The sequence below is a fragment of the Oryzias latipes genome, chromosome 8 (genome assembly GCF_053564925.1).
Source record: "Oryzias latipes strain Hd-rR chromosome 8, Olatipes_Hd-rR_3.1".
Lineage (NCBI taxonomy): Eukaryota > Metazoa > Chordata > Actinopteri > Beloniformes > Adrianichthyidae > Oryzias > Oryzias latipes.
In genome coordinates, this window is record NC_136244.1 from 28,302,692 (window position 1) to 28,319,871 (window position 17,180).

General features: G+C 47.8%; 3 protein-coding genes across 3 annotated transcripts; all 3 read left to right on the plus strand.

Moving 5' to 3' along the window:
- Positions 1–1,275: 1,275 nt before the first annotated feature.
- Positions 1,276–4,516, plus strand: LOC101166034 (leucine-rich repeat-containing protein 3-like). Its single transcript, XM_020701111.3, has 6 exons — positions 1,276–1,414; positions 1,886–2,148; positions 3,026–3,151; positions 3,226–3,390; positions 3,461–3,539; positions 3,648–4,516. The coding sequence occupies exons 2-6, from the start codon at positions 1,951–1,953 to the stop codon at positions 3,884–3,886; spliced, it is 807 nt and encodes a 268-aa protein (XP_020556770.1). The 5' UTR covers positions 1,276–1,414; positions 1,886–1,950; the 3' UTR covers positions 3,887–4,516.
- An 811-nt stretch (positions 4,517–5,327) lies between these two features.
- On the plus strand, positions 5,328–12,371 carry psmd3 (proteasome 26S subunit, non-ATPase 3). The gene is made up of 12 exons (XM_023957159.2): positions 5,328–5,675; positions 9,230–9,420; positions 9,494–9,634; positions 9,917–10,053; positions 10,135–10,325; positions 10,393–10,496; positions 10,566–10,680; positions 11,192–11,311; positions 11,394–11,497; positions 11,574–11,729; positions 11,839–11,889; positions 12,147–12,371. Exons 1-12 carry the CDS (start codon positions 5,513–5,515, stop codon positions 12,222–12,224), a joined length of 1,551 nt encoding a protein of 516 aa, XP_023812927.1. The 5' UTR covers positions 5,328–5,512; the 3' UTR covers positions 12,225–12,371.
- A 2,037-nt stretch (positions 12,372–14,408) lies between these two features.
- csf3b (colony stimulating factor 3 (granulocyte) b) lies at positions 14,409–16,027 on the plus strand. The gene is made up of 5 exons (XM_078952018.1): positions 14,409–14,562; positions 14,676–14,833; positions 14,928–15,038; positions 15,184–15,315; positions 15,382–16,027. The coding sequence occupies exons 1-5, from the start codon at positions 14,547–14,549 to the stop codon at positions 15,562–15,564; spliced, it is 600 nt and encodes a 199-aa protein (XP_078808144.1). The 5' UTR covers positions 14,409–14,546; the 3' UTR covers positions 15,565–16,027.
- The last annotated feature ends 1,153 nt before the right edge of the window (positions 16,028–17,180 follow it).

The following is a 17,180-nucleotide window of genomic DNA, read 5'->3' on the forward strand; positions in this document are numbered from 1 at the left end:
TCTTTCTGTCTCACTCTTCCTCTTTCTGTCTCACTCTTACTATTAATGTCTCACCCTTCCTCTTCCTGTTTCACTCTTTCTCTTTCTGTTTCACTCTTTCTCTGTCTGTCTCACTCTTCTTCTTTCTGTCTCACTCTTACTATTTATGTCTCACCCTTCCTCTGTCTGTTTCACTCTTTCTCTTTATGTTTCACTCTTCCTCTTTCTGTCTCACTCTTCCTATTTATGTCTCGTTCTTCCTCTTTCTGTTTCACTCTTTTTCTGTCTGCCTCACTTTTCTTCTTTCTGTCTTCCTCTTCGTATTTCTATTTCACTCTCCCTCTTTCTGTCTCACTCTTCCTCTTTCTGTCTCACTCTTACTATTTATGTCTCATTCTTCCTCTTTCTGTCTCACTCTTCCTCTTTCTGTCTCACTATTTATCTCTCTGTCTCACTCTTCCTCTTTCTGTCTCACTCTTTCTCTTTCACTCTTTCTCTGTCTGCCTCAGTCTTCTTCTTTCTGTCTCACTCTTACTATTCATGTCTCACCCTTCCTCTGTCTGTTTCACTCTTTCTCTTTCTGTTTCACTCTTCCTCTTTCTGCCTCACTCTTTCTCTGTCTGTCTCATTCTTCCTCTTTCTGTTTCACTCTTCCTATTTATGTCTCATTCTTCCTCTTTCTGTTTCACCCTTCCTCTTTCTGTTTCACTCTCCCTCTTTCTGTCTCACTCTTCCTCTTTTTCTTTCACTCCTCCTCTTTCTGTCTCACTCTTCCTCTTTCTGTTTCACTCTTCCTCTTTCTGTTTCACTCTTCCTATTTATGTCTCATTCTTCCTCTTTCTGTCTCACTCTTTCTCTGTCTGTTTCACCCTTCCTCTTTCTGTCTCACTCTTCCTCTTTTTGTTTCACTCCTCCTCTTTCTGTCTCACTCTTCCTCTTTCTGTTTCACTCTTCCTCTTTCTGTTTCACTCTTTCTCTGTCTGCCTCATCCTTTTTTCTCTCTTTCTCACTCTTGGTTTTTTTGCCTCATGGAGAACATAAATTAAAAAAACACATAAAGAACCAGGATGAAGAACATAAAAACAGCATCGAATTCATCTTCCTAATGATAACTTCTTTACTTGGTCACATGACCAAACCATTCCCGATAATTCAGTTGTTCCAGTTGTTGTTCATGCTCTGTCCACCGGGGGTCAGTGTTTCACCCGGGTCAATAGACTGATGTCATCTTAATCTCAAGCTTTTTCATCGGCAGTTTAATCAGAGTTGAGCCAAATCTGCACGTTTTTATGTTGGAACGACATCACTTCTTTCCCTTCCTGTGTTTCTATCTTTGACAAACGGAGCATCTCCAGTCTTGACCTCTTCATCGTCCACTTTCAGCATCTTCAGATGAGTCCAGACTCTCTTTGATCTTTGTTTGTTCGTTGTTCCTGTGAGTGTAAACAACTCTTTGTTTATTGTCTGTGAATATTTACTTGTGTTTTCTGTTGGGATTTATTCTAGATAAGGATGAGAGACTTTGATTGACAGAACCAGATGTGTGAAAATAATAAAAGCAATGAAGAGAAACCTGTAATCTGTTTTTGGATGAACATTCAGTTCTTTCACTGACGAGTACAGTTTTTCCTTCATTGACCCATAAATCTGCAGTTTTTAATCTTTAAAGGAGGATTATCCTGATCTTCTTCTTGTCTTTATTAATCCATCCTCTCGTTCTGATCCTCCTCATGTTCATCCTTTGGTCTAACCATCCTCTTCCTCTCTGCCTTCCATAATCTCCTCCTTTTGTTTCCACTCCTCCATTTTCTTGGTTTTCATAGATGATGATAAACTTTGAGATTATAATCTTGAGTAAATCTTACACATTAAATCCATACATCTGAACCTGACTGTACCATATTAGGAACCTGGTTCTGGTCCCACTTGTGGAGCTGGTTTGGAAACAGCCGTGTGACTGGAAGTGGAAAAATGTTTGCTCAGGAGCCATCCGTTGTGCTCCTCCTCCTCCTCGTCTGTCCTTCGCCTACCCAGGTGATGGCCTCCTCCCTCCTTGACATGACGGCGTGGAGCCCGGGGAACAGCTCGCCCACAGCTAAGGACTGTCTCCAGGTTGAGACCAGGGCTGGAGGTCTGACAGTTCACTGCTCTGGACTCCGGCTGATGAAGGTCAGGAGACTCCTGGTCACATTTTGTTTACTGGAACTTCTGAAGCAGAAAGTCTGATTTTCTAGCTCAGTCAAAGAGTTTCTCTGTCCAAACAGAGTCGAGTCCTAACATCAGAATGTGCTGCTGATCAAATCAAACTTTATTCGTAGAGCCCTTTTCAGACAAAAGTAGCTCAAAGTGCTTCCAATAAAACATTTTCCAAATTTGAAAACCAACAAGATTTTTTTAAACAAATTTAAACATATATATATATATATATATATATATATATATATATATATATATATATATATATATATATATATATATATATATATATATATATATATGTGTGTGTGTGTGTATATAAAGACAGAGAGACAGACAGACAGATAGACTGAGAGGTCTGAGGTCTTTCCAGGTATCTGTTGTAGCCCCTCCTCCAGTTTGGGGGTTACTGACCCCAGTGTTCCAATTACCACAGGCACCACTGTCACCTTCACTTTCCAGGCTTTCTCCAGTTCTTCTCTGAGTCCCTGGTATTTCTCCAGTTTCTCATGTTCCTTCTTCCTGATGTTCCCATCGCTTGGCACTGCCACATCCACCACAACGGCTTTCCTCTGTTCTTTATCCACCACTACAATGTCTGGTTGGTTCTCCATTACCATCCTATCAGTCTGGATCTGGAAGTCCCACAGGATCTTTGCCCTCTCATTCTCTACCACCTTCAGAGGTGTTTCCCATTTTGACCTTGGGGTTTCCAGTTCATATTCTGCACACATGTTCCTGTACATTATTCCAGCCACTGCAGTGACCCCGTTTACAGAGAAGATTTGATCTAATGGGTAGGATCCCTCTGAGAAAAACAACATGTTCTCATATGTTCTTGTGTCTGCAGGTGCCGCTCGGTCTTTCCAACCAAACGGTCTGTCTGTTTCTGAACAAAAACCTGCTCAGCTCTCTGCCTCCAAACTCTTTCTCCACTCTCCTCCAGCTCCATGAGCTTGATCTGTCAAATAACCAGGTGCTTTGAAATCTCAGTACCAGGTAGGACAAGGAAACATACCACCGTCTCTGACTTCCTGTTTCCTTTTTCAGCTTTCCACCCTGGAGCCCGGCTGCTTCTATGGGTTGGCTAACTCTCTCCGCCTCCTAGATCTGTCGTCTAACCGCCTCTCCACGCTTGATCCAGAGGTGTTTGGTGGGCTGCAGGTTCAGGTCAACTTTACTCACAACCCATGGCACTGTGACTGCAGCATGCAGGTGAGCCCCACCTGTGCAGGTAAAGGACTGAGAACCTATCCCATACTGAGGGTCTCCTGTCTGGATGCAGATGTCTGTTTCTCTGATGGATCTTGAAGCGTCTTCTGTAGAAAGAGTGGTGTGTCAGACGTCGGACATCCCGAACGCTGGTGGGTTCTTTCACTGTGAAGATGATCCTCTGCTGAAGACACCAGGGCTTCAGCTTTCGGTTCCTTCACTCTGGGGTGGGGTTAACCCTGTTTGTGTGTGTCTTGCAGGAACGGTTGGTCTCCCACTGGTCTTACTGGTAGAGGACTGGGATCTGTGCCAGTCTGTGAGGAGAACGACTGATGTGCTGACCCTGGTCACTATGTTCCTGTGGTTCTTCATGCTCATCTCCTACTTGATCTACTACATTCGTCAGAATGAGGTGTTTGCCAACCAACACTTTGAGTACATTAAGTTCCTGGAGAACCGGGAACCCTTTTCCCCCATAGAATTCTTGAAGAACCTTTGACATGCTCAAACACTTGGACATCTTTCTCATCTCATCTCAGTTTTGAGAGGAGGAAGAGGCTGCCTGAAGTCTTGTGTCAGAACCGCTTCCAGGTCCAAAAGGGTATGGAAGGTTTCATCATCACTGAAGTCGATTGCAGAGCTGTTGATGGATAACTCAGAAATAATTGGAAGTTTCTCACACTTTTGAGGGTTTTTTAGGACTTGAGACCTCCAGTGCAAATTCAACCTCAATGAAACACCAGGATGTTTAGTTTGAAACTAAAAATAAGGAACTCATGCCCTAAAGCAAAGAGATGAAAGACATGAGACATTTGTTGAAGAAATGTTGCATATTAACTTCATGCCCAGAGTCACTTTCTGTTTGCTTTTTGCATTCTCGTTTTTATTGACCTGCATGTCCTTTCAGAATAAAGGCTTTGCTTTAGGGAGCTTTGTTCTCACTGGGATACAGAGTTTAGATGTGAATGTGGTTCATGAGCGTGTGAACACTTGTGTGCTGTCATCGTGAGCGCTGTTGAAATGGTTTTAATATGTTGTGTGTCTGTTTAGCTCTTTTTCTCTGAGATGCTCCAGTTTTTGGTTTTTACCCTCTTAAATTCAAAGAGAATGAAATGATTACATGAAATAATCCATTCTGTGTGTCTTCTAACAGGTATGGACGCTTTGTGATTGTTACACTGCAGACTTTCCTTTGCCAAAAACCCACTACATTGTTCACAGTCATTATTACATTATGTCACATGTTGTGGGTATTATTATTAAAGTAATCTAAAACTGCCACCTCCGGATTAACAGAGAAAAATCCCTCCTGTTCATTTTACTGCTCAGGAGCAGAAACTATTTTTAAAAAGTTGAAGATAAAACTCCAGCAGACTGGAGAACCCAAACATGGAAGTGTAAAACTACACTGGCCCTAAAGTACAAATCCCACCAACAAACCAAAATCCAAAAAAAAAAAAAAAACAATTCACAAGATTACAAAAAAATAAAAATAGAACATTTTGGAAAACAACTGTAATTTCCAGAAATCCAAATAAAATGTTAAAAAAATGAAACACAACAAGAGATGGGAAAAGGTAGGTACTACCACTGATTGGAGGATGCGTTTGTTTGTTATTTCAGCTGAAAGTGATTTGGCATAAAGCGATACAGGATATCATTGTGCAACCTACTTTTTCCGATTTCATGATCAGCATTTCCTTTTGATTTCTGTAAATTGATGTTGTTTTCCAAAACGTTGTATTTTTATTTTGTTTCATTTGTTTGTAATTGTGTTTTGGTTTCTGGAATTTTGCTTTGATTTCTAAAATGTACTTTTTTAAAAACTTTTTTTGTTTTTCTAATTTAGATCTTTTAGATATTTTTGGCTGACTGATTCGTTGGTGTAGTTTGAACTTCAGGGTCTCCGTAGAGAAGTGTTTTTTTCTTCTGGGTCTTTCAAAACAGCAGGGGGCGCAAACGCACCACCGGGGTCAAATAACCGCCGCCATTAAACCACAAAAGGAAGAAAACAGTATCCCAGAATCCACCGCGTCGCAGGATATTGTCCAGTCATTGTGATCCAGTGGAAGTCCGGTTTGGTTTATAGACCCGTCCAGAACGTGACAGTTTGTTCTCAAAGACCATGAAAGAAACGTCGGCAAAGCGGCGTGACAAGGCGGGAAGCCGGGACAAAGCCGACAAGTCCCGGGAGGCGAAGGGCCCCAAGGACGCGGCGCCGCAGGACGTGGAGATGCCGGAGGAGGAGGCGAAGCAGCCCCGGGAGCTGGACAACCTGACCCTGGAGGGTAAGACCGGGACCGGAGCCTCCGCTAGGACCGGCAGGAGGTTGCGGCGGCCTCAACCTCCGCCTGACGCGGCCAACAAGGCCACATCCGCGGGGCTTAGCTTTAGCTTAATGATGCTATTGCTAGCTGATGTTTTTATGAGAGGAAATATGTGCGGAAGATGAAGCTTTTGGTAGAACTACGGAACCAAACGACCCGAAATAACATCGCACACGGACTCATAGAACCACACGTGAATGTAATGTTGGTTTGTTAGTGATCCGGTTTAACGTGGAGTGGTTTGTTAGTGATCCCGTTAACGTGGATCGGTTTGTTAGTGATCCGGTTTAACGTGGCTCGGTTTGTTAGTGATCCCGTTTAACGTGGATTGGTTTGTTAGTGATCCGGTTTAACGTGGATCGGTTTGTTAGTGATCCGGTTCAACGTGGATCCGTTTGTTAGTGATCCGGTTTAACGTGGATCGTTTGTTAGCGATCCGGTTTAACGTGGATCGGTTTGTTAGTGATCCGGTTTAACGTGGATTGGTTTGTTAGTGATCCGGTTTAACGTGGATCGTTTGTTAGCGATCCGGTTTAACGTGGATCGGTTTGTTAGTGATCCGGTTCAACGTGGATCCGTTTGTTAGTGATCCGGTTTAATGTGGATCCGTTTGTTAGTGATCCGGTTTAACGTGGAGAGGTTTGTTAGTGATCCGGTGTAACGTGGATTGGTTTGTTAGTGATCCGGTTTAACGTGGAGAGGTTTGTTAGTGATCCGGTTTAACGTGGAGTGGTTTGTTAGTGATCCGGTTTAACGTGGAGAGGTTTGTTAGTGATCCGGTTTAACGTGGATCGGTTTGTTAGTGATCCGGTGTAACGTGGATTGGTTTGTTAGTGATCCGGTTCAACGTGGATCCGTTTGTTAGTGATCCGGTTTAATGTGGAGAGGTTTGTTAGTGATCCGGTTTAACATGGAGAGGTTTGTTAGTGATCCGGTGTAACGTGGATTGGTTTGTTAGTGATCCGGTTCAACGTGGATCCGTTTGTTAGTGATCCGGTTTAATGTGGATCGGTCTGGTCGGATTGTAGGAACAGAAGTCGATTCACTCTTTCTCTTTCTGTTTCACTCTTCCTCTTTCGTTAAACTAGAGAAGTTACTTCTCTAGTTTAACGTGAAGCGGCCTTTACAGCGTGCAGGTTTGAATAAAATGAAATGAAAAAGGAGTATTGTTGACGGTGGCGGTTCTACACTAACTTGCTCTCTGGGCGAGTAACTCCACCAGCCCCCCCCCCCCCCCCCCCCCCCCCCCCCCCAGGGCACACATACAAGATTTGACAGCATCCTTTTGTGTTCCCTATCTTTTATGTTTTTTGAACATAGATATGAATAAAAACAAACGGGAACCTTAAATAACATATAATATTTTGCTCTCCATAAAAACATTCTGTCCAAATTATACAAATATGAACATTCTGCAGAAACAAAACAAACAAAGCCTGGAAATAACAATAAGCAATTACAAATCATGTCTTTCCTGTTTCTTTGCTCTTTTATCATTTGTTAGAGCTGGACTCCTGCATCATTTTTAGCAATAATTTCTTCGTATTTGACGTCCTGAGTATCTTTGTGAAACATATCAGAGAGATTGGATCTAAAAAACCTATTGTGAATATCATTTTTAGGTCTTATAAGACATTAAAAACTAAACCATAGAACTCATCAGTGGGATTATTCCAAAATATTTGGCATTTCCCTAATTTTGTGCAACACCAACAGTAGAAATCCTCCAAAAAACCTCAATCCATGAAAAATGATGTATAGTTTATTAATGATCTCATAAAGTGCAGCTGTTTTCCTGCATTACCTGCTGTCTCTATGTCAAATACTGACAACTAAACGACGGAAAAGACACTTAATAAAAATATCTACAATATTTGGTAGATAATAAGCGACCTTCGCAATTTCAGGCAGGCACACTCTGCAGTGTTTTACAGGTTACTCCCCTAGGGCGGTTCAGTCAATTAACTCACCTGCTCAGCGTCCTATTTAAGCCCAGGTGCACAGTTGTTCATTCTCTTTCTTACCTTCTGCGCTCATTCGTCGCCCCTCCCTCCTCCCCGGCTTCCACCTGTGGGCTCCGTTAAGGGGGGTTTTTGTTACCCGAACGTTTTATGGAAATTATCTCATGGAATTGAACGGAGCCTTATGCCAAATTAAAAAGATGTGAATGCCAACTAAAGAATGTGGAAATGAAGTATGTGAAATAAAGATTTCTTACTGCAAGAGTTGTCTGACTGAAATGACATTATTAACATGAACTGCTGAGTGATCCAACAGCACGCGATGATCCAGGTGTTGCGTAATGTAGGCTGTGCTCCTCTGTCTGCGCCCTCCCCTCCCCTCCTTCTGACATGCGCGGCTCCGTCTCTATGACGGGAGGCGCAGCTGCGGCCTAAAAATGATTGTTGGACTGAAAAAGATTCCCAATCACCTGTTAGTGTGATTCACCCAGCCACCGGTGAGTTGCGCCCCCCTCTCGAATTTTTTGACTTGGTATGTTCCCAAGACTACCGCAAAGAGGTGGGGGTGCAAGTGTCTTGCAGCAGAGGGTGGTGGTCACGTGCACGTCGGGTCTGCTGTGTCAGAGCTGGGAATTGTGGGAAATAATCCCCATTGCCTGCTCTGGTCGAAATTGGGTTGAGCCCGGGTTTTTCTTCTGCCTGATTCATTTTCATGTGGCTGTTTAACGTTGTTTCACTGAGTTATTTCATCCTTTATTTTTATTTTTTTGCACCATAAGTGTGGAGGGGGGAGAGGATGAAGACATGGGTGCGATGTTCAGGGTTAAATGTGTCAAAATAAAAGCTGAAGCCTTGCATTGATTAAGCTTTACCCAATGTATAGCGCCGTGGGCGCGGCAAATGCCGCCCCCTACAGGGCGTCGCCCTGGGCCACTGCCCACTTTGCCCATATCAAAAACCGCCGCTGATTGTTAATCGTAGACTCTCTTACGCTCAGGATGATGGCGGTGACCATCCATCCCTCTTCTGAATCCCTTCTAGGGCTATGGGGTTGCTGGGGCCTATCCCTGCTACTGTTAAGGAGCACACACTCACATTCCCGCCTCGGGTCGGCCTCATATCGATTGAAGAACTTCTGAATCCGGTTTGTGGCCTGTTGGAGGAAACCGACATGAACCAGGAGAACATGCAAACTTCTCACAGAAAGAACCCGGCTGGGATTTGAACCCTGTCACTGTAAACAATAGTGCTAGCCACTACCCTACTGCCTTCTGAATTCAGTGCAGAACGGTTTGCCTTAGCCTATCGTTGCATTGTTTCTCTTCACTGACAACCACAATTGAAACATTTTCGAAACATCTTCCTCCAGATTTAAGACACGCCCCTTTTGATGTTTCTGCCAGAGAATCCAGACTTTTCTTTCTCTGAACCTTCTCTGTTCGTCTGCAAGTTCTGACCCAGAGGCTGAGGCTGTGACGGAACCGTCTGGTGCCTGACCGAGGCGCTTTGGGATCGGACCAGGTCCCTGTAACACCCATGTGCTCCTGTCTGCAGACATCAAGGAGCACGTGAAGCAGATAGAGAAGGCGGTATCCGGGAAGGAGCCTCGCTTCGTGCTGCGCGCTCTGAGGGCGCTGCCGTCCACCAGCCGCCGCCTCAACGCCAACGTGCTTCACAAGACCGTGTGCGGCTTCTTCACCAGCAGCGCCTCCACCAGAGAATTCCTGCTGGGCTTCTTGGAGGAGGTGAGGTCGTGCAGGTGGGGTCGGCTGTGCTGTCTGACCCCGCCCCCCTGACCCCGCTGTATCTGTGTCCCAGCCCATGGAGCTGGCAGACGGAGACATCCAGTTCCGTCCCAGGACCGGGAAGGCGGCGGCGTCTCCTCTGCTGCCTGAGGTGGAGGCGTACCTGCAGCTGCTGCTGGTGGTGCACCTGACGACTAACAAGAGATACGCAGAGGTTCGAACCCCGCCTGTGATGCAACCAGACTGCACTGGTCTCTGCTCGCTCCTGGTTTAGGGTCAGGGTTCAGTTTGCTGCTCCTTTTGGAATTGGGGGGGGGGTCTGTGTGCTCGGCCAAACTGCTGCACACAAAAAAGTTGTAGAGTCTTTAGGAAGACGCTTGTTTCACTGCAGGAAAGGTTAGTCTGGGACGACTAGGGCTTGGAGGCGGGGCTTATCCACGCCTGAGTGCTGCCTTGATGATGATCTTGTGATTGTTGCTGTGATTGTGGGCTCCAGGCTCAGAGGGCATCAGATGACCTCATGCAGAAGATCAGCTCAAAAAAGAGCCGAGCTTTGGACCTGATAGCTGCTAAATGCTACTACCATCACGCCAGAGTCTACGAGCTCCTGCAGCAGCTGCACGCCATACGCAGGTATGTGGGCGGGGACTCCAGGTGACCTTGTGGTCATTGAGTAGACTGTCAGTCACGGGAACCCCCTCTCATCTCTGTCAGCTTCCTGCACAGCCGGCTGCGCACCGCCACACTGCGGCATGACGCCGACGGTCAGGCGGTGCTGCTGAACCTGCTGCTGAGGAACTACCTCCACTTCAGCCTCTACGACCAGGCGGAGAAGCTGGTGTCCAAGTCCGTCTTCCCGGAGCTCGCCAACAACAACGAGTGGGCCCGTTACCTATACTACACAGGTAAGACCCCCCCCCCCCACTCACAGCTCCCATTGCAGGATCTCACCTGTGTCATGTGACTGTCCAGGACGGATCAAAGCCATCCAGCTGGAGTACTCTGAGGCTCGCCGCACGCTGACCAACGCCCTGAGGAAGGCGCCCCAGCACACCGCCGTAGGCTTCAAGCAGACGGTATGCAGACACCTCCAGGGGGGCGGGGCCAGGACGTGTGCTCCCTAACCGCCGTCTGCGCTCCCCCAGGTCCATAAGCTGCTGATCGTGGTGGAGCTGCTCCTGGGAGAGATTCCTGACCGGCTGCAGTTCAGACAGCCGTCACTCAAGCGCTCACTCATGCCCTACTTCCTGCTCACGCAAGGTATGTGCACGTTAGGAGGGGGGGGGGGGGGGGGGGGGCTTTGATTGGCAGGTGGGTGGATCCAACAGTGTTTCAGGTGTGAATATGTCATACTCAACGACTTTCCTTAGTAAGAGATTATGTGGGCGGAGCCAACTCTGGCGTATGTGTCCGTCAAACTGCTTGCGTCATTTGAAGCTTGTAGAATCTGGGAAAGGATTTGTGTAGCGATGAACTTTAGTTAAGAGCAGTGTGGATCTGCCTAGCAACAAGATCAGGCCGGAGAACGTCTCCACCTTCAGTGGTCAGAACGTTCCCCTCTGCTTTGCTCTTGTTCTCCATCAACGTTCTAACGCTGGAACTGCTTCCAGATGTTTTCACCTGTGGTCTCTACTAAAGCTGTTTATTCAACTTGAACGGAGCTGAGGTTCAGGACAAACGGAGGATTCGCCTTTACTCTGTGATTGTCTGATGGGAGGAGCTTGACCTCACCTGTGTGTGTGTGTGTATGTGTGTGCACACACGTTTTTAGCTGTCAGGACGGGAAACCTGGCCAAGTTCAACCAGGTGTTGGATCAGTTTGGGGAGAAGTTTCAGGCCGACGGGACCTACACGCTCATCATCCGCCTGCGACACAACGTCATCAAGACAGGTGATCCAATCACACGCAGCCCGGCTTGTGACCTGTTGACCCGCCCCCCGCTGCTCACACTTGTGCGTTCGTTTGTGCTCAGGCGTGCGCATGATCAGCCTGTCGTACTCCCGCATCTTCCTGGCCGACATCGCCCAGAAGCTGCAGCTGGACAGTCCGGAGGACGCCGAGTTCATCGTTGCAAAGGTAAGGGGTTCTGGTGAACACCTGCAGTGCTGCGGCCGCTCCCACCTGGACTCATGGTGACCCGTGTGCCTCACAGGCCATCCGTGACGGCGTGATAGAGGCCAGCATCAACCACGAGAAGGGCTTCGTGCAATCCAAGGAGACCATGGACATCTACGGCACCAGAGAACCGCAGCTGGCCTTTCACCAAAGGATCTCCTTCTGCCTGGACATCCACAACATGTCTGTGAAGGTAAGCAGCCGGATCCAGCTGCACGGCTGCATGGAAGAGCTGCAGCCGTGCAGCTGCTCAGTGCAGCCGGAACCAGGTTGAAGTCTGAAATGCTGATGTTCTCCTGCAGGCCATGCGGTTTCCTCCCAAAGCCTACAACAAGGACCTGGAGTCAGCAGAGGTATGCACATGTTCATGCACATGTATGTGCACGCATGGATGCACACGCACATGCTACAGGGTAGAGGTTTATTGTCATGCACAGCTGACTCTGACATACCAAATGCATTCTGGTACAACCCGAACAAAATCAGACACACAACAGAAATACACACAGTTGTGTATTTGCCCTTTCGCTCCACCATTTAAACACAGAAGAAGAAAAGAAAGCACAAACCTGTTTTGGTTTCTCTGTTTTTGTGCGTGTGGTGCGTTCAGGAACGTCGGGAACGTGAGCAGCAGGATCTGGAGTTCGCTAAAGAAATGGCTGAGGATGATGACGACAGCTTCCCATGAAGCTGATCCTGACTTCCTGTGCAGACAGGAAGCAGGTGTTTCTAAATCCTATGTTACCCACAATCCCCTCTTCTTTTCCCCTGTGTGGTCACAGCGCCCCCTGCTGTTTTTTATTGCTCTGTCAATAAATACTCTTTGTTTCTCAAACTGCAGTGTGTTTGTTGGTCTTGCATGTAAAAAGCAAACGTTTGTGAGTCAATTCTTCAATTAATTATTTCTACTTGATCCACAGCAGTGAAGCAGTCTAATGTTACAGAGGTTTCTATGGATGCCTCCATTTCTACCACTTCAGCCTGTTCTGGGCTGATAGTAGGAATAACTTGATTTAACTTATGTCTAATATTTGAGATTTTAATATCGAAAAATGTAAGAAAATCATCAGAGCTGAGAGAAACAGGAACATGTGGTTCTACTGAGCTCTGACTGCGAGTTAATCTAGCAATAGTGCTAAAAAGAAATCTTGGATTGTTTCCATTCTCTGATATTAAGGTTGAATAGTACTGGCTTCTAGCTCTACGCAGAGCTTTTTTATAATTTAATAGGCTATGTTTCCAGATATCCAGAGACTGCTCTGAACCGGAGCGGCGCCATTCTCTTTCCAACTTACGGGTGTCTTGTTTAAGAGAACGTGTTTCAGCGTTAAACCACGGTGCTACTCGGTTTTGTCTGACGAACTTAGGTTTCAAGGGGGCAACAATATGGAGTGTACTCCTGAGGGCTTGTAAGGCATCATTAACGAACTGGTCATTTATATTAGGACTGATACTATGGGAGCTGGACTCAGAGTATTTTCTCAGAATATCACTAAGTACTGGCTGAACTGTGTGTTTAAACTCAGACACAGAACGGTCAGTTAAGGTTCTTCTAAGCTGATGCACAAACTTTGAGCAGATACAAACTTCTGAGCAGGTGCACAAACTTTTCGGCAAATGCACAAACTTTTGAGCAGGTGCACAAACTTTTGGACAGGTGCACAAACTTTTGGACAGGTGCACAAACTTTTCGGCAAATGCACAAACTTTTGGGCAGGAGAACAAACATTTGAGCAGGTGCACAAACTTTTGGACAGGTGCACAAACTTTTGGACAGGTGCACAAACTTTTCGGCAAATGCACAAACTTTTGGGCAGGTGCACAAACTTTTCGGCAAATGCACAAACTTTTGGGCAGGTGCACAAACTTTTCGGCAAATGCACAAACTTTTGGACAGGTGCACAAACTTTTCGGCAAATGCACAAACGTTTGGACAGGTGCACAAACTTTTCGGCAAATGCACAAACTTTTCACCAGGTGCACAAACTTTTGAGAGGCTCACATCCGTAAATTTGAAGAAATCTTTTCCAGCTTCGCCTGGATTCGGATTCAACCTTTTTTTTTCTCCTTCGCCCCCCCCCTCCCCCCCTCGCTGCGTTCAGGGGCAGGTTTCAGGCTTGGACAGCTGACCCTTTGCGCGCGGGGACGCAGTCGCCTGGCTTCCTGTGCGCGTGAGCAGCCCCGCGTGGAAACCAACATGTCGACACGCGCTGCTCATTACTCACTCACCCCCACCCCCACCCCGCTATGAGAAATTCGGGAAAGTTCTAGCTGTGATGAAGACTTTAATCCCGGAGATGAAGAAAGTCTGGAAAAAGGATCAGCCGAACCAGTGAGGCGGAGGAGGCGGCTGCTCTTCATCCTTCTGACTGTGCAGACCACGCCAGGTTCAGAAACGCAGGTCCAGAACCACAGGTACAGAACAGGATCGGAGATTCATCTCAGCTGTCCACGACTGAGGATGATGATGAAGAAGGTTAGAACGTTTCCCACGCTTCTTCACCGTGACCCCCCCTGTCCGATCAGAGGACAGTCCTCCTCTGAGCCGGCCCGCTCCGCTGCCTCACCAGAACCACGAAGTCCAAACGAGAGGACCTCAGTTCCTCTTCATCTGCTCAGAACTTCCGACATGGAAACGGTTCTGCCCACTCAGCCGCGGGATCACACCGGAAACGGAGGAAATAACTTTTCATCCACAACAAACCCGAGGCTTCGATTGTGACGTCACCTGGTTTGGGTTGAACAGCGCAAACGCAGGTGAGCGGTCACGTGCTTTACCTGGCCGGCCCCTCGAGCTGTGGTTCAGTGTCTGCGCGGCGCCGTGACGCACGCGGCCGTTTGGAGGCTTCGTAACTCCGGGTTTTATCGTGACTCGGTCTGAGAGGGAAACCCCGCGGCCACGCGCGTGGGGAGGGGGCGCGAATAAAAGCGACAGTCCGACCCAGATGGAAGCCGACAGAAAAGCTGCGGAGCCGCGCGGACACGCACACGCACAGCCGCCGTGACTGAGATGAACTCCACTACAGGTAGGTGTCCCACAGAGCAGGGAGGGGGCTGTGACCCGGGAAGAAGAGGTTTTGACCCGGGATGGGGGCTGTGACCCAGCTCTGACCTGATGATGCCGTCTCTGACCCCCCAGCTCTGGTCCTGCTGCACTGCTACCTGTTAGCAGCGGTGGTCACATCAGCCCCCAGCAGCCCTCCCTCCTTCAGGGAAGCTGTTGAGGGGGCGAAGACTCTGGTGGAGAAGATCCTGGAGGAGCTCCCCCCCGCCTACAGCGCCGCCATCAGCGCACAGGTCTGTCTGCTCTCATTGGCTACGCCTCCTTTACCCCCCCCCCCCCCCCCAGGGGTTCAACAGTCTGCTCTTCCCCTCTTTCTCTGCTCTTCAGGGTTTCAGTCTGGACTCCCCGATCCAGAACTTGAACCTGCACCTGATGTCCATGTCTCTGCAGATCCCCGGCCCCCCAGTCCTCAAACCGTTTTCTGACAGCTTCACCCTGGTAGGTCTGCGTGTCGGGGCAGGGCGTGGCCTTGGGACAGGGCGTGGCCTTGGGGCAGGGCGTGGCCTTGGGGCAGGGCGTGGCCTTGGGGCAGGGCGTGGCCTTGGGGCAGGGTGCAAACAGGTCTGTGTTTCTGCCCCTGCAGGACACCTGTGTGAGCCGCATGCTAGCAGGGGTCCAGCTGCACCAGAACCTGCTGGCGGTTCTGTCGGGCAGGCTGGCCGGTTTGGAGGAGCTGAAAGCAGACGTGAGGGATCTGCTGGCCCACATCATGAAGGTACCGCCCACAGCTGCAGGCTCCTCCTCCTGCATTCGGATGGAGTTACAGCTGTCTCTGTTTCAGCTCAAGGAGGCGGCTCTGATGGAAGGCAGCGCTCTGGAACAGAACCGCGGTTCCGATTTGGACGCCCGGCTCACCGACAGCTACACGGTTCAAGTGGCAGCGCACACCGTGCTCACGCAGCTGCGCTCCTTTTGCCACGACCTGACCCGCAGCTTCAGAGCTCTCGCCACCTACAGGCTGTGAGCTCCATTCTGATGGAAGCCCCACCCCTTCCAGCTGTGATTGGCGTGCGACGTGCAGCCCCCCCACTGGGTACTAAGATGCAGTGCAGGGGCTGGATTTTTCTGCAACGGATCCGATGAGCTGCAGGATCTTATCTCTGCCTAAGACTTGGATCAGATCTGGTCCGGTCCGTGTTGGGTCACGCTCTATCAGTGGAGGATCAGCTGGAGCCAAGCAGCAGGAATGTGGCTGCAGGAGAAACACGCCAGAACTTTCCCGAAAAACAGACAGTTCAGTGTGAGGCTGGAGGATCTGCAGGTCTGGACCTGCTCAGGTACTGCCAGCACCACCTCCCACTCCAGTTCTAGTCCTCCGGTCTGTGCTCTAGAGGAGGGGGGCTGTGGCCCGTCAACAGGTTCTGTTGCTTCATCCTCATGGTTCTAGAGGTTCTAGGGTTCCTGCTTCAACCACTTTCACTGAAAACGCAAACCTCTCTGCCTTCTGTCCTTTCAGAAGAAAGTGTTCCCCAGGCTGTAAGCTTTTATTGTGAAACCGGTGAAGGAAATGAAATAGTCATTTTCCTGATTTCAGGGAAGATTCTTCATCGTCCAGGAGGCGTGGCCTATAAGTTCTTCTAGTTTTCTCCTCAAATGTTTCATCTGAGTAGCTTCATCCGTTTCTCCATCTGATCTTCGAAGACTTTTACTTTGAAACTTTATTTGCTTTTTCAAGAAATATTTATCAACTTTATTTAATATTTATTGATTATATTTATTGATTATTTATTGACTTTCTATGTGAGATGATGTCAGAAACAAACATCAGGTTGAGTGTCGGTCCTGTCGACAGTTCAGCGGAGCTGATTTCTATTTACCCCTACATCCTGCATTTACCCTTAAACCCTGTATTTACCCCTACAGCCTGTATTTACCCTTAAACCCTGTATTTACCCCTACAGCCTGTATTTACCCTTAAACCCTGTATTTACCCCTACACCCTGTATTTACCCCTAGACCGTTAATCACCCCTACATCCTGTATTTACCCCTAGACCCTGTATTTACCCCTACACCCTGTATTTACCCCTAGACCGTTAATCACCCCTACATCCTGTATTTACTCCTAGACCCTGTATTTACCCCTAGACCCTGTATTTACCCCTACACCCTGTATTTACCCTTGGACCCTGTATTTACCCCTACATCCTGTTTTTACCCCTACATCCTGTTTTTACCCCTACACCCTGTATTTACCCCTGGACCCTGTATTTACCCCTACATCCTGTATTTACCCCTGCATCCTGTTTTTACCCCTACACCCTGTATTTACCCCCGGACCTTGTATTTACCCCTACATCCTGTATTTACCCCTACAGCCTGTATTCACCCCTACATCCTGTATTTACCCTTAAACCCTGTATTTACCCCTACAGCCTGCATTTACCCTTAAACCCTGTATTTACCCCTACAGCCTGTATTTACACCTACATCCTGTATTTACCCCTACATCCTCTATTTACACTTACATCCTCTATTTACACCTACATCCTCTATTTACACCTACATCCTGTATTTACCCCTAGACCATCGATTTAACCATAGACCCTGTATTTTCCCCTACACCCTGTATTTACCCCTA

What these genes read in the sequence shown, in the direction of transcription:
- csf3b (XM_078952018.1), top strand. An exon ending in GCGCCGCCATCAGCGCACAG is followed by an intron (nt 14,834 to 14,927) that starts GTCTGTCTGCTC and finishes TCTGCTCTTCAG; the next exon opens with GGTTTCAGTCTGGACTCCCC. An exon ending in TGCTGGCCCACATCATGAAG is followed by an intron (nt 15,316 to 15,381) that starts GTACCGCCCACA and finishes TCTCTGTTTCAG; the next exon opens with CTCAAGGAGGCGGCTCTGAT.
- LOC101166034 (XM_020701111.3), top strand. Translation starts at nt 1,951, where the DNA reads ATGTTTGCTCAGGAGCCATCCGTTGTGCTCCTCCTCCTCCTCGTCTGT. An exon ending in TTGATCTGTCAAATAACCAG is followed by an intron (nt 3,152 to 3,225) that starts GTGCTTTGAAAT and finishes TTCCTTTTTCAG; the next exon opens with CTTTCCACCCTGGAGCCCGG. An exon ending in ACTGTGACTGCAGCATGCAG is followed by an intron (nt 3,391 to 3,460) that starts GTGAGCCCCACC and finishes GTCTGGATGCAG; the next exon opens with ATGTCTGTTTCTCTGATGGA.
- psmd3 (XM_023957159.2), top strand. Translation starts at nt 5,513, where the DNA reads ATGAAAGAAACGTCGGCAAAGCGGCGTGACAAGGCGGGAAGCCGGGAC. An exon ending in CCGAGTTCATCGTTGCAAAG is followed by an intron (nt 11,498 to 11,573) that starts GTAAGGGGTTCT and finishes TGTGCCTCACAG; the next exon opens with GCCATCCGTGACGGCGTGAT. An exon ending in AGGACCTGGAGTCAGCAGAG is followed by an intron (nt 11,890 to 12,146) that starts GTATGCACATGT and finishes TGGTGCGTTCAG; the next exon opens with GAACGTCGGGAACGTGAGCA.